This window comes from Scylla paramamosain, chromosome 19 (genome assembly GCF_035594125.1).
Source record: "Scylla paramamosain isolate STU-SP2022 chromosome 19, ASM3559412v1, whole genome shotgun sequence".
NCBI lineage: Eukaryota > Metazoa > Arthropoda > Malacostraca > Decapoda > Portunidae > Scylla > Scylla paramamosain.
In genome coordinates, this window is record NC_087169.1 from 9,653,987 (window position 1) to 9,670,078 (window position 16,092).

The 16,092-nt window shown below is 45.1% G+C and overlaps 2 protein-coding genes across 3 annotated transcripts; one reads left to right on the forward strand and one right to left on the reverse strand.

Moving 5' to 3' along the window:
• The first annotated feature begins 235 nt into the window (after positions 1-235).
• On the forward strand, positions 236-3,807 carry LOC135109618 (uncharacterized). The gene is made up of 2 exons (XM_064021047.1): positions 236-1,745; positions 3,140-3,807. Exons 1-2 carry the CDS (start codon positions 1,311-1,313, stop codon positions 3,503-3,505), a joined length of 801 nt encoding a protein of 266 aa, XP_063877117.1. The 5' UTR covers positions 236-1,310; the 3' UTR covers positions 3,506-3,807.
• On the reverse strand, positions 1,778-13,821 carry LOC135109619 (uncharacterized). 2 transcript variants are annotated; one of them, XR_010272830.1, is made up of 2 exons: positions 3,887-6,323; positions 1,778-2,854 (listed from the first exon to the last, which is right to left on the reverse strand). XR_010272830.1 is itself a non-coding variant. In XM_064021048.1 (2 exons), the coding sequence occupies exon 1, from the start codon at positions 12,407-12,409 to the stop codon at positions 11,915-11,917; it is 495 nt and encodes a 164-aa protein (XP_063877118.1). In that variant the 5' UTR covers positions 12,410-13,821; the 3' UTR covers positions 1,848-2,854; positions 7,549-11,914. The 2 variants fall into 2 exon arrangements, 1 of the variants encoding a protein (XP_063877118.1); XM_064021048.1 differs by lacking the exon at positions 3,887-6,323 and adding an exon at positions 7,549-13,821 and having other exon boundaries at positions 1,848-2,854.
• Positions 13,822-16,092: the final 2,271 nt, after the last annotated feature.

The window sequence follows — 16,092 nt, forward strand, 5'->3', positions numbered from 1 at the left end:
TGAAAGCATGACTTAGGATTGTTGGAATAGGAATGGAGTTCCAGGATTTTATTTTTAGCTTCCCCAAAAATCAGAACCTAGAATAGCTGAATAAAAAAAAAGCAAACCTTAACACTAAAAATTATTCCTCCTCTGTTGGTGTGGCAGTTCCTGCCAGTTGGTAGAATAGGTGGGAGACTTTAGTTGCTACCACTAAGATAACATCTTTTGCTGCCCCTCTATGGACATGTGTCCATGTGCTTGGGCGCCGCTCAGAGACAGCATTGGCCTGTCTCCGGATAGGCCACACGTGTCTCACACATAGTTACCTTACGTCCCAGGAAACATAACCATACTGTAATGACTGCTTAGTTCCCCTTACAAAGCCGCACTTTCTGGTAGAGTGTTCCAGTCTGGTGGCCCTGCGTGAGCGATACCTCTTCCATTGCCGTGGTGAAGATGTGACTTCCCGCGCCTAGTGATACTTGGAGAGAGGGCTTTTGCCTTGGAGCTTGAGGCCCTCATGCTTTTGAAAAATGCTGGTCTTCTGGATAAACTATAGCTTCCTTTTGTATCACTATTAATTTATATTATTTTATTAGTAATCTTATGTTATTTAGAGCTTTAACCTTGCACTGAGAGAACCCGGAGGCAAGTGAGGGAGATACGTAACAAAGCTGGTTCCTGGGGCTAGTTTCTTGGGCACATAAGGAACAATGCTAGATATCTTAGTTGAGGTTAGTGTCTTCAGTATAAAACGAATAACGCCAGACATATGCATCAATGGAGTTAAGTGCTCCCTTAAATGAAACTGATCGATTCACATACCAGCTGTCTTAGCTTTTAGCACTTCCCTTTCCGCTGATTATTCCTATCTTCTTTTATATATCTGCATTTTAAGTGATTTTTACTATGTTTTTACTATCTTATACTTAGTTATTATTATTATCAATACTTAAACCCACCAATTTAGCAGGCTTCAAAGATGAAGTCACCGTCTACCACAGCAGCAATAGAAATGTTAAAAGGAAAGTTTAAAAAAATAAAGCTACAAAGAGAAGGATATTAAGTTGTGTCCACACTATCGAGCATGCTCGACGGGCAAACAGTGATACCAGATCCCGTTCCAATACAATAGCAAGGAGGGTGAGTGGCAGGCACGAAGGTGACGTCAGAAGCGAGGAGACTGGGGGCAAACTAGCGGGCAAATGTCTGTGAGTTTGCAGGAAACCCCAGAAACTGTTTCGAGTGGTATGATGCGAAACACTAAATGTGTCCTCATAATTAAGTAGGAATCTATCTCGCATTCAAAGTGTTCTGTGCATATCAGCATGTCTGGCGGTCCTTCTACAAGTGTACCTGAAGGAGGAAACGTTCAGTGGTCCAGGGAAGATACAGCATGGATAATCGATATGTACCGTCAAAAACCTTGCTTGTGGAACATAAAGAGTGCTGATTATAAGGACAGAAATAAACGTGTAACAGCCCTTACAGCAATAACAAGAGAAATAGAAAAGAAGTATGCATCCGTTACCATTGCGGATATAAAAAAGAAACTAGATTGTTTGCGAAATCAGTACAGGCGTGAAATGCGACAGATAGAAAACTCTCGCAAGTCAGGAGCTGGGACGGACGACGTGTACAGCCCCAAGTTATGGTGCTTTGATGAGCTTTCTTTTCTCAATGATGGTGGCATAACGAGGACATCTCAGTCAAACATCGATCCTGACAGTAACAAAGCTGTGGAAGAACATAATGATCATGAGGTAAGTTCATAAACGATCTCTCTCTCTCTCTCTCTCCAACAGGCATTTCACCTGAGACATGCAGGATGTGGTGATTAATTGATAAAGATGGTGATGAAAGGAAAGGGAAATGAAACATTGTAGACACTTATAATTTCATTATGAGAAATAATAATAATTTGCTGTTTACACATAAAGAAAGCCAAGTCTTTTGTTTCACATGTGCACATATGTACATGAATACAAAGTTCAATAAGTATTACATTCAGAGACAATACACAACATAAAATACACCTAGGTATATAGACATTTATCACAATTAACCCTCTTCACCTATGTACAAGTGTTGCCATGATACTGCCCCTTCACCATTAAAGTAATCCATAAACTGTTCACGCACACTCTTACCATCAGCCATGTCATTACAGAATACTCTCTGTGTTCCTGGTAACTCAGGAGTTTGTCGCCATGTTCCAGGAATAATTTGTCCTACTGACAGATCTTCAACATCTATAGATCCTTCCGGCGTGTAGTGTCTCACATGGTCTCTTATGAGAAAGTTATGCAAGTTATGCATGCTAAAACAATATATTCAATCTTTGATGGAGGTAGATCAATTGGTGAGTGAAACACACGAAATCTATTGGCCAAAATACCAAATGCATTTTCCACGGTTCGCCTTGCCCTAGAGAGCCGGTATGAGCAAATGCGATCTCTTGTATCCTGACTCCTATGTGAAAAAGGTTTCATAATGTGTCGCTGCAATGGAAATGCATCATCTGCCACAAAAACATATGGAAATGGCAGACTACTACTTCCAAGAATTGCATCTTTTGGCAAACCAGCAGTATTATTTTGTACGAGACTACTGACAGAACACTTGTCCCACACACCACCATCTGATACTCTACCATTTGTGCCTATGTTCGCATATATAAATTCACAATTTGCGTCACATATGGCAAGAAGTACAATGCTGTGGTTGCCTTTGTAGTTGTAAAAATATGAACCACTATCACGTGGAGCTCTTATCGACACATGCTTCCCGTCAATAGCTCCCAGTTTGGGAAATTCCATCTTCTCTGAAATCCATGTGCCACAGTCATCCACTCCTCTGGCGTTGTAGGTGTCTGTCAATTTAAGTAAATATTATAGAGGCATGACGACCGAATTTTCATGAAAGACATACTACTATTCATTTACAAATTTATATTCAACACCCTATCGTTCTCTCTCGCATCCTCCCTCCCTTCTCCCTCCCCTTCCTCTCTTATCTCCCTCTAACCCCTCATCTCTCTACCCCTCCGTCTCAACCCCCCCCCCTCTCTCTCTCTCTCTCGTGATCTTTTGTGTGTATTTCTAGCTACACATAATTATTACACATGTAATAAAGTTTTCTTTTATAATCATTATAGATTTTCAACGATCCACTGCTAGTGGGCGAAGCTGCAACCTCTACTGCACCAAGAAAACCAGCAATGTCCCAGTGTGCATCTTCTACGGATACAAATGTGACACCACGTGATACTTCTACGCCCTGTACTTCCAAGCGATCAGCCAAAAGGACACATGACGATGCAGATGACGTAATTAGGGAAGCCCTCCAGCAAATGAGGGAATTGTCGTCTACACAAGACACTGCCGATGAGTTAACTGATTTTGCAAAAGTAATTGCAAACGACTTGCGACAACTGACGGGTGAAACCCAAATTGTGGCACAAAAATTAATATATGACGTTATATTTCTTGCTAAACTTGGTAAACTTTCAACTTCCTCATAATTCATAATCTAGATGGGTTTACACATAGTGCATTTTTTATTTTGAGTTTGGATTGTGTTCCAGCCCCCTAAAAATAAATGGACATTGTAAAGTGTGAACACACACACACACACACGTATGTATACATATATATGCGGGAGCAGACACACATGTATCCATATACATATATGCTAAAGTATATATGTAATTGATAGAAATAGCACTATTATTTCATATAAACACAGCTGGGCCTTTATTACACATAACATAAGCATACATAATGAACAACACACTATGTACTAAGTTCAATAAAGTTGTTTGCATTATTTGAGTTTTGTTTTTAACACCGAAGTTAATCCCTTTACATGTTTTCTGGTTAATTTAAGTTACAGAAGCGCTCACCTTCAAGTAATCATCTGAGAGCTGTGTATATTGCTTTGCATGTTTCCGGTATGATGAGAGACAAACTCTGCTTGGATATCCTGGTGGAGTATTGCAGTGCTGTGTATGAACATCCAGATGCTAAGAATCTGAGGGTTGCTTCCAGACGAGCCTCTGCACATATGCTCTGCCTCAAGTGGGTATCTTGTTTTGTTATGTATGGTTCCACTTTTCCTAGGAGTGTGTGGAAACTATTTACATCCATTCTCATATACTGGATAAAACCATCTTCAGGCTTGTCGTGGAGTTCGCGATATATAGTTGCATGACTTCCCAACTCTCCTCTTTTCCTCAACCAGTCCTTGCACCACACACGCCTATGAGCTCTGGCTTGTTTTTTTCTTTTTTATATACAATCCAAGATTATCCCACACAAGGCTATTTTCTTCCTCTCGACTGTGTTCGGCATGGTGAGACAAGTGCCGCACCCGACTCCTTAGCAGGGTCAGAGTGAAACTGAACCATACATAAACCAGTATTTGACACCACTCATCAGTTTACAACTTTGCCCGCCAGTCTTTTCCCGGTGAAGGAGTAGATATTGTACAGGGCTCAGCTACATCTGGTAGTACTGTTTGTTGCCAGATCCCTGCCTGTGGTTTTCCCGCTTCTGACGTCATCAACCCTCATTCTCATTACTCATTGTGATCTGGTATCACTGTTTGCCCGTCGGGCATGCTCGATAGTTTGGACACACCTTTAGGCATAGCAGGGTAGAAATTAATGCAGTGTGCCAAACTTTGTCAAATAATTTTGATGCATAGACCATAAAGTTTCACCAAAACCCCTAAAAGAGGATGACCAAGACAAAGGGCAGATTTCACAGTCGCTTGGTAACGTTCCCAAGCAAGAGCCTTACCAACCTGGTAACATGAATTACCAACACCTCGATCCGATTTCACTGTTGTTTTCGTGGTTTCGGTGATCCCCAACTTGGTAACGATCACAACAAAACGAATACCTCCGATTCGATAATGCTGGTATGCCGGAGCCCCCTTATTTGAGAAAATGAGTCGGTTCGCGAGAAAAGAACCGACCACACCAGCACTAAAAGAAAAAGAGAAAGGCATGGAAAACTGAAATACAACACGCCTTATTACCCATTCACTGCAAACATGGTTACATTTGTTATTTAAATTCTTCCCTTTGAATGTCTGCCTAACACTCACCAAACTCTGTGTATGCCACCCAGGCATATAATAAATCGTTTATTTCTCTCCTCCTCAATGCTGTACACATACATTGTTGGATTGAAATATTTTGGGTTTTATGGAAATACCCATAGTTAATTTTGAGACGGTGATTATTTCATTGATATTTCGGTGATTTAATCATGATCTACCCACTGAAAGGATTAACATTTACATTAATGAACTGAATTAATCTAAATCTTGCCTAACGGAAGCAAGCGTAGCCCTCTGATGGAAGTGGTAATATTATTTCAGTATTATCTAATCTAATCTGATTATCTCTTAGGTGACAAATTCCACACACCCTATACATATGTGAGGATTATTAGTTTTTAACCAAGGACGCGTAGCAGATGAAATAAGGGTGACAGGTAGTGAAGTTTTCATCAGCTGGTGAAGTGAGTTCACGCCACCATCCAAATTATCAAATTTTATCATAATACTATTATAGCCTACAAAATGTTGTATTGTTAAATAATTTTTATGTACAATTTAGGAAATAATACAAGAGGATAAGAATTTACGATATTTGTAAGAAAAAAATGCATTGGTAAGTTCAGCTCCAAGCCAATGTTACCAAAGGTTCCAATTTTTGGTGAGGATCAAAACAAAACACCGCGAAAAACGTCTGTGAAATCGGATCTGTTGGTGGTGGTGGATATCACTACTCATTGGTAATGATCACAACAGGAAGCGACTGTGAAATAGGCCCGAAGTAAGAAAGGAAAATTGTTGGGAGATACTTTTTGGCTGGATGCAAGAAGTTTCGCGGGGTGTTAGATGTTGAAATCTTTTGACTCTATTAATGATAGTTTTAAAGCTACTTATCGAATAATCTCGGCACGATTCCGGGTATGGTTTTCAGGTTTTGGAGGACCGCATCTCTCTTATGTATAGCACAAGAACATACTACATTAAACGGTTTCGAAGGTGTAGGGCGAGAGCAAGAGCGTGAAATGTACGCTTCCATCCCAAAAATAGTTACCTCCTTTATGCGTTCAGCAGAAAAATGTATCCCTAACACAAAATGTCATGATCAACCAACATGTATTTCACGGGGTGGGGTTGGGGTTAAAAAGTTAAGGTTAAGGTTTAATCAAATTTGGGGGTATTTATTTAAAGCTGGTATTTATGTACTTTTGCTTTGATTTAGCTTATTGTTCACCTTAATTTTGATTTAGCTGTTATCAATGTGTGTGTGTGTGTGTGTGTGTGTGTGTATATATATATATATATATATATATATATATATATATATATATATATATATATATATATATATATATATATATATATATATATATATATATATATATATATATATATATATATATATATATATATATATATATATATATATATATATATATATATATATATATATATATATATATATATATAATGAGCGGAACAAGGAAGCTGCCCACCTCTCAGCTCTGGGCTCACCTCAACTCTATGCTCATTGCAGGTGATGACACTATGAACCTCCTGCTAGGAGAAAACAAACATACATACAATATATTTATACATACATGACGTGATATATAGCATATACTGGCACAACATCGTTACCAAAGAAAATACCCATAAGAAAAAAAAAAAAAAAAAAAAAAAAACTAACCTTCACAAAGTCCACACACACACACACACACCTGGTCCCCCCTCACAAGTGTTATAAAGATTTGTCCAAAACACTGAAGGGTTCACTTAGCTGCCCAGCTATAACACCACTTGGCACTGTACAGCGTTATTAGTATCAGTAACCCACCGTACGCCATCTCGTTCGTAGACACTAGCTGTCCACTCCACTAGCAGCACTGCTTGCTGTATCGCTGTCATCTGCTACCCATCATTCACCACCTCAGTCTTTGTCAGGAAATTTGCCTGAATACCTGCTGGTACTTTCCTTCTGGCTCCGTCGCAACCCCATTGACAGCAGCGATACAACTCTCCTACAAAGGTGCCCGTCTCTGCCTGTAGCCCTGCACGCCGACCGCTTCAACTCCTGGTAAACACGTCTCCTCAATGACAACACTCACTAGACATCGTCACTATTTCCTTTTTGTGTCATGCCTCTTCCAGCATACTTCAAGAATGACAGAATACAACATACCTGCTACACACGACAGAATCAATCACCAATTGTGGAAGGACCACACCTCCGTGGTCCTTCCACAACAAGAACAGATTCCCTTCCTTTCCATGCAGACTCGTTCTCACCACCCACTTGCTAGCCTGTGAGCCTCACTCTGGTTGAACCGCGGATTTCAGATCCTCATATTATATTGTAACGAAACCCACCTTCGTCCTCGGTCTCGTTGCTTCCTGGCCCTCGGTACCCTGGACAGCCCGGTTCGTCGTGTGTACACGGTGGTGACGGCCCTTACCTCCAGTAACCCTTACCTCCAGTAGCCCTTACCTCCCGTAACTCACCTCTTTGCATGAATCACCTCGCCACTTGGCCTCGCTCCCGGTGTCCTCGCCCTCGCCAGCCTGCCACCCTTTGTTCTCACCAAGCAGGTTAAATGAACACTGTCTTTTCAATTTCACCTATTGCGAGTTCGTGTCCCCATCCCGGATCACTTGCCGTCCCTCGAAAGAGTTCTTGAAGGAGCACGAACCGCTTACAAAACTTTCAGGCGACTCAAATCAGAGGCACTCGCTGCTGCTGCGGGTGCCTCACTGCCCACCGCCGCCGGCTTTGTCTGCCTGCCTGCCGCGTCTCCTCGCTGCCCCTTATGCCGCTTCCAATCAAGATCCAGCTCTCGACCACGTGACTTCCATGACCAATCAGCACCTGGGGGGCCCGTCACGCGATCAGGGATGGCGGGAAACTTGTTCCCACGTGTTGAAACAGCAGGAAGGAGGCGACAATGGCTGCCGTCGCTACACTACCCCCTCCTGTGAGAAGACTGAGCGTCCTCGATCCCCAACTCCTTACACTCTAGAGCATGGGACAAATAAATATGACATTCAAAATCAAACTAAAAACTTCCAATTCTGGTACTAAACGAACTAAAACTTTCATTCTGTAGGCAAACAAACCAAACATAATCCTTACTCCACACTGGAGGGCGTCGCTTTCGCCTAGGCCTCCCTACCACAGGCCCGACGTCGGCGACTGCCAGTGCCCCGTCCAAGGGACACACATCTACTCCGTTTTCCTCCATCACGATAGGGTCGCCCTCTCCCAGGATCTCTTCCTCGTCTAGGCTCTGCTCCTTGTCCTCATTCTCGTTGCTACTCAATTGAGCAGCTTGCTCTGCCTGTAAGTCCCCAGACCCGAGGCGTATCCTCAAGGTGACAACGGAGATTACCTTTTCTATGGTATATGGTACCTCCCACGGACTTTGGAGTTTTGGAGACGATACCTTCTTTCGTCGTGGATTATACAGCCAGACGTGATCTTCTTCACTAAACGGTGGTGACGTGGTCCGGCAATCGTACCGATCCTTCATCGCCTCACCCGACATCTACAGGTTATGCCTCACCTGATGGTGCACTTCCCGTATGCGATCCTGGAGGGCAGTCACATATGGAGTGACTGTTGTGGGCATGCTCTCGTCTGGTGGCCTACTAGTAACGAGATCTACCGGCAGACGCGGCTCTCGCCCACACATCAACCGGGCCGGCGTATATCTAGTCACTTCGTTCTGTTGAGCGATAGGCCATGAGGAGCATGGGGGTTTTCCTCCTCCCAATCCTCCTGCCCCTCCTGGCAATACTTTGCTAACTCCTGGCCCAGCGTACGGTTGTAGCGTTCCACTATGCCGTCCGACTGCGGCCACAGTGGTGTGGTGCGACTTTTCTTGACGCCTAGCAACTGACAGCACTCCCTAAACATTGCCAATTCAAACTCCCGTCCTTGATCGGAGTGCAACTCGTGCGGCACGCCAAACCTGGCGAAGAACTCGTCCACCAACACTCCTGCCACGGTGGCAGCCTCATGGTTCGGCAGAGGGTACACTTCAGGCCATTTTGTAAAGTAGTCCATAGCTACACACACAAACCTGTTTCCCCTGATTGTCTGAGGGAATGGGCCTAGAATATCCACTGCTACCCTCTCCATAGGAGCCCCTACCTGGTACACTTGTAAGGGAGCAACTGTTCTCCCGGGGCCCATTTTTGCACAGCACACATCACAAATTTTGCACCACTTGCACAGGTCCTTTCGCATGCCTACCCGGTACACACGCTGCTTCATTCGCCATAATGTTTTACTCATACCAAAGTGTCCACCTGCACTTCCTCCATGGGCCTCACGCACCAACTCTGCATTTTCACAGGGATAACTGTTTGCCAGAAGGCCGCATTACCGTCACAAGACTCCCACCGCCGCTGCAGCACACCCTCACTCAACCGCAGCACTGATCACTGTTGCCACAACGCCTTTGCCGCAGGGCTAAATGCTGCCACACTTTCCCACGGCGGTTTTTCATCGCCTTCCTCCTTCCTCACACAAGGTCACTATGGGCCCGATATCAGCGTCCTCTCGTTGGGCCTGTGAGGCCCTCTCCCCACATAGCGGCAATGGTGAGAACGGCAGCCTTCACACTCACGGGCTCAGTATCGCGTTGGCTGCAATGCTTATTACAGTCACTGTTACATGGACGGCGACTCAGGCTGTCCGCATTGTTGTGCATTTTCCCCGGCCAATACTCGATGTTATAGTCATACTGCTCCAGCTTAACAACCCACCTGGCAAGCTGTCCCTCTAGGTTCTTGAGGGTTTTGAGCCACTGCAGAGCAGCATGATCAGTCCTTATTTTGAACTTAGCCTCATACAAGTACGGGTGGAAGTGATCGAGGGCCATTATCACTGCCAGCAACTCCTTACGAGTGACGCAATAGTTCCTCTCCGGTGCCGAGAATTTCTTGCTGAAGTAGGAGACGACTCACTCCTGTCCGTCCTTTTCCTGAGACAGGACAGCCCCCACTCCCTCAGCACTCGCGTCACACTCCAAAACATACGGCTTAGATGTGTATGGCAAGAAAGGGCAATGGCAAGAGCCTCCTTTAACTCGTCAAAAGCACGTTGACAGTCCTCAGTCCACTGAAAACGAGCCCCTTTTCGAGTTAGGTGGTGGAGCGGCGTCGCGATTTGTGCAAACCCCTTCACAAATCGCCGGTAATAGGTTCACAGTCCTATAAATTCCCGCACTTCTGTTACATTCCGCGGTACCGGCCACCCTCTCACCGACTCCATCTTCCCTGGGTCTGTCTTTACCCCTTCACTACTGACTATGTGTCCGAGAAACGGCACTTCCCTCTTGAAGAGACAGCACTTTTTCGGGTTCAGTTTCAGATTAGCCGCCCTGAAACTGTCCAACACTGTTTTCAGCATCTCCAAAGCCCATTTGAACGAGTTACCGTAAACTAACACGTCGTCCAAGTATACCAGGGCACTTTTCCATAACAGTCCGTCCAACCCAAGCTCCATCAAACGCTCAAAGGTAGCCGGGGCATTCACCAGTCCAAAACTCATTACCTTGAACTGGAATAGTCCCTGCCCATATGAGAAGGCCATCTTTTCCTTATCCTCCTCGGCCATCTCAACCTGGTGACACCCGGACTTCAAGTCCAAAGTGGAGAACCACTGGGCCCCTGTGAGAGCGTCTAGCATGTTGTCTACTCTCGGTAACGGTTAAGTCCTTCGTCGTTACTGCGTTAAGTCCCCGATAATCCGCACAACACCTTGTGGAACCGTCTTTCTTCTTAACTAACACTACAGTGGCACTCCATGGGCTACATGATTTTTCTATTACACCCAGCGCGCACAGTTCCTCCACAGCCTTTTCTACCTCAATCCTACGAGCCGGTGCGATCCACCTGGAAGGCAGCTTGAGTGGCCTGCTATCCTCTGTGTGAATATGGTGCTTTACCAGGATGGTCTGGCCTAGGTCATGGTCACCCTTCGAGAAAACATCCGCATATTGAGTCAGCACTTCCTTCACCTCGTTAGCTTGCTCCCCTGACAGGCATACCGAGCTCCACTGCAATAAATCCTGCAGTGCTGCCCTCCTGCATGTCCTCGAAATGACCTCCTGGGCCCCCAGCCTTCTGCACACCATCACACACACACAGTGCCTCGCTAGCTGACCTCATTCGCGTCTCAGAGGAGAGGTTAGCCACGCCGCCATGCGCATCCTCCGAGTTTACTAAGCCTTCCCCCCTCCAGCTCCCTGCTTAAGCGGCAGCGGTGGCTGGCTTCGGGCAACAGCGCGGTGTGGGCCTTGTGGGTTTGAACTGAAACCTCACACTCCCACGCGTCACCGCAGCCCTCCTGCAGTGGCACCACGTTGTCCCCGACCTCCACGGTCATTTCTCCGAAGTCCAGCACCGCTTTGCTCTGCTGGAGGAAATCAAAGCCCAGTAAGCTCTCGCCTACGTCAGCCACATAGATGGGTAGGTGCTCCTCCGTTCCGCCAACCTCGATCCTGGCCTCCACTGGCCCCTTCAGCTGTGTGCAGTGCCCACTGATTCCACAAAGCTGCTGCTTGGCTACTAAGGGCTGCCGAGTTGCCAACACGCCTTCTTGCACGAATGTGCGTTCGCCGCCCGAGTCCAAAGCAGCAAGAGTCCACTTGCCCGTCCACCTGAACGGTCCGGGCGCCAGCGGCGCGGCAACTTGTGCAGCCTGGGGTGTTGGGCTCCCTGACTGGCGTCCGTCCGACCCCTTCCGCCATCCCCTGCTGGTTTCCCGCGGCCTGCTTGCTGTCGCTCGTTGGGATGTGGGTACGCTGCTGCGTCCGGTAACCTTTGCCACAGTTCCAACAGCAGAGTTTTTACTGGTACTATCCTACACCAGCACTGGGCAGTATTTCTTGCTGTGCCCCATCTGCTCACCGGAGAAGCACTTACCCCGAAGACGTCCCAGGTGTGGTGAAGAACTAGGGGGCGGCGTCCCCATGCGCCCCTTCCTGGCCTTCACCTTGTGAGGGGCGGCATAGTTTCCGTTGGGTAGCTCCCGCGTCGTCCGGAGGAATGACTCCAGCTCCAGGCCCCTCGCCAGGGCCTCCTGCAGGTCCTTGGGGTGCGCCTGCTGGACGTAGATCCTCATTTGTTGATGGTCAATGGCGTCCACGAACTGGTCTCGCAGGAGGATGGTAACCATGTCGTTACTGGCCTCCGGGTATGCACGGCGCACCAGCAGCTCCAGATCCTGTGCAAGGCGAGTCAGGGGCTCCCCAGGGACCCTCGTCCTGGCCTGAACCTTGCCCTGAACGCCCCCGTCTGGTGCTGGTAAACGTACCTCCGCTCCAAGGCCGCCGTCACACTGCTGTAGGAGCTGCATTTGGTGGGGGTAGCTGGTTCAACACCTCCAACGTCGCACCTTTGAGCGCCCAAACCAGCTGCATCGCCATCTCAGAGCGGCTCCACTGGCAGGAGCTGGCCAGCAGCTCCTGTATGTATGTATGTGTATGTATGCAGCTCGAACTGTGTCCTCCCAGGACACTGTTCCATCGAATTCCTGCGGGCGGCTTCCGTCCTTGTGCCTGCGCAAGACGGTACTCGCCCCCGAAAGGAGAGACCTTACCGAGCCTGGCGGAGACGGTGGGGGTGACAACACGATTGGGGACCGCGGAGGCGTCAGGAGAGCGTGAGACGCAGGCGAAGTACGTACATGCCTTCCGTGACTACTGACGACACTTCCGTCATTGCCACTCGTTTCTCCGCCACTCGCATTCTCGTTTTCGTCGTCAGCGTCACTACCGAGTTCACCTTTCACCCGAGACCGCGCGTCTTAATTTTTGACCGAGAACCGCAGCGGCCTGCACTGCTAAGCGTCATCCACATACTTTTTTCAGATCACTTGCCACCTTCTCCACCTCTGTTTTCACTTCATCCTTTGTGTACTCTTCCATAAACACTTCGCTAAGCACTTCACTTTTCACTCTTTTACACTTTGCTTCCACATGTGCTTTCGCCTCCTGTACCACTGGATCGACATAACCTGCGATCTCTTCTTTCATGCCCGCGTACTGGGTGTGTAATTCTCTGAGCCTGGGGTGTCAACGCGGCCATCACGTCCGCCAAAGTAAACTTTTTCAGCCATGGTGCAATATGCCCTGAGACAACCTAGAAGCACTCACTGGGCCGCGACACGCCGGTCACACACGATTATCCCACTCCAATGACACCACAGTAACGAAACCCACCTTTTTTTCCTAGGTCTCGTTGCTCCCTGGCCCTCGGTACCCTGACTAGCCCGGTTCATCGTGTGTACACGGTGGTGACGGCCCTTATCTCCAGTGGCAGAGTGACCCATAACTCATCTCTGTATTAATCACCTCGCCACCTGGCCTCCCGGGGTCCTCGCCCGCCTGCCACCCTTTTTTTCCTACCAGGTCGGTTAACACTGTCTTTTCAATTTCCGTGTACTGTTCGTTATCCGTGTACAGACACCTTATTGCGAGTTCGTGCCCGCCTCCCGGATCACTTGCCGACCCTCGAAGATGTTCTTGAAGTAGCACGAACCGCTTACAAAACTTTCGGGCGATTCAAATCGAAGCGCAGCTCCACTCGCTGCCGCTGCGGGTGCCTCACTGCCTGTCGCTGCCGACTTTGCTTGCCTGCAGCGTCCCCTCGCTCCCTCTCATGCCGCTTCCGATCAAGATCCAGCTCTCGACCACGTGACTTCCATGACCAATCAGCACCTGGGGGCCCCATCACGCGATCAGGGATGGCGGGAAACTTGCTCTCACGTGCTGAAACAGCAAGGAGGCGATAATGGCTGTCGTCGCTACAATATATATATATATATATATATATATATATATATATATATATATATATATATATATATATATATATATATATATATATATATTAAAGACAGCAGATGGGGAGTTGGTTAGTTCTGGGGAGGAGATTAGTAAAATTCTGAAAGTGTATTTTTTAACTGTCTTCACCCAGGAAAACATGCAGGATATGCCAGATAGTGAATAGATGTTTAGAGCAGATGAGAATGAGAAGCTGACAGATATTTCCATAACTAGGGAGATAGTGGAACAGGAGATAGATAGGTTAAAAAAATTCAAGACACCAGGACCAGATGAAATGAGGAATGCAAAGAGATTATTAGTGAGCTGTTAGTTTCTGTCTTTAGGAAATCACTTGAATCAGGTGAGGTACCAGTAATGTGGAGGCAGGCTAATGTAGTACCCATCTTTAAGAAAGGAGATAAAACTTTAGTGTCTAACTATAGACCTGTCGGCTTATCTTCAGTTGTAGATAAAATATTAGAGTCAATAATAGCGAGGAACATAAGGGAATATTTAAACAAACATAACTTGATAAATCAGTCACAGCATGGCTTCACGAAGGGGAAGTCTTGCCTGACAAATTTGTTAAGTTTTTACAGTAAAGTGTACGAGGCAGTATATAATGGTGATAGTTACGATTTTTTATATCTGGACTTTAGTAAAACATTTGATAAGGTACCCCATCAAAGGCTCCTGAGAAAGGTTAGGGCACGGGATAGATGGGGTGTTAGGCTGGATAGGGTCATGGCTTAGCGACAGGCGACAAATAGTTGTAATAAACGGTTCGAAATCCGAGTGGGATCATGTAATTAGTGGGGTATCACAGGGATCAGTATTAGGGCCATTGTTATTTCTAATATATATCAGTGACTTGGATAGTGAAATTAGTAGTGATGTTAGTAAATTTGCGGATGATAAAAAGATAGGTAGATTAATTAGATCAGAATCGGATGCCATCACCTTGCAGGCAGATTTAAATAGAATGAATGAACGGACGGACAGATGGTAAATGCAATTTAATATCAATAAATGCAAAGTACTTAGCGCAGGTAGAGGAAACCCACAAAGTAGGTAGACATTAAATAACCAAACTCTTGTAGGTACAGGGTACGAGAAAGATTTAGGAGTAATAGTTAGCTCTGAACTCCGTCTAGAGAATCAATGCATAGAGGCCAGAAACAAGACAAATAGGGTACTAGGATTCATTTTTAAGAGTGTTAAAAGTAGAAGGCCGGAAGTAATATTAAAATTATACTTGGCGCTGGTCAGACCTCATCTAGACTTCGCTGTGCAGTTCTGGTCCCCATATTACAGGAAAGATATAGGTCTATTAGAATCAGTACAGAGGAGAATGACTTAAAAGGATACAGGGGATGAGGAGTATTCTTTACGAGACGAGATTGAAGTTGTTAAATTTACATTCTTTAGAGAGAGTAGGTTACCACTTTATACCACTTAAAGACTTCTATCAGGTCGATAGAAGTCTTTAAGTGGTATAAGGGTTATAACAATGGGGATGTAAACAAAATTCTTAGGATTAGCAACCAGGGTAGAACAAGAAATAACGGGTTCAAGCTTGAAAAATTTAGGTTTAGGAAGGAGATAGGAAAAAATAGGTTCTCAAATGGAGTGGTAGATGAGTGGAACGGACTCAGTAATCATGTTGTTAGTACTAGGACACTAGAGAGCTTTAAGAGAAGATTAGACAGGTTTATTATCTATCTAAATTTATTTATTTAAATTACACTAAATTCTTAAACTTTAAAGTGCGACATATCAAAATGGCGCATTTTGCCGTATAAAAAATCTCTTCTCCGATGCTATTCATGTTACACGAATATGGGCTATTGGAGCTTATGAAACTATATGAGAGGAACAATTCATATTCTCTGAAATGTTGATTGAAGTAAATTTTTATTTATTTTTTTTTTGCAAATATTTAAGAATCATTTTTTTTTCATTATTTCCATCGAACATAATAAAAGATTGTACTAATATATGTATATATATATATATATATATATATATATATATATATATATATATATATATATATATATATATATATATATATATATATATATATATATATATATATATATATATATATACTTGCTTGTTCAAAATTTGCCTACATTCAGATTTCAGCTTGCTTCTAAAAAGAGTGACCGCTCTGATCCCTCAACATACCACCTGATTGTTTTAATTTTAT

What these genes read in the sequence shown, in the direction of transcription:
- LOC135109618 (XM_064021047.1), top strand. Translation starts at nt 1,311, where the DNA reads ATGTCTGGCGGTCCTTCTACAAGTGTACCTGAAGGAGGAAACGTTCAG. An exon ending in AAGAACATAATGATCATGAG is followed by an intron (nt 1,746 to 3,139) that starts GTAAGTTCATAA and finishes TAATCATTATAG; the next exon opens with ATTTTCAACGATCCACTGCT.
- LOC135109619 (XM_064021048.1), bottom strand. Translation starts at nt 12,409, where the DNA reads ATGCAGCTCCTACAGCAGTGTGACGGCGGCCTTGGAGCGGAGGTACGT.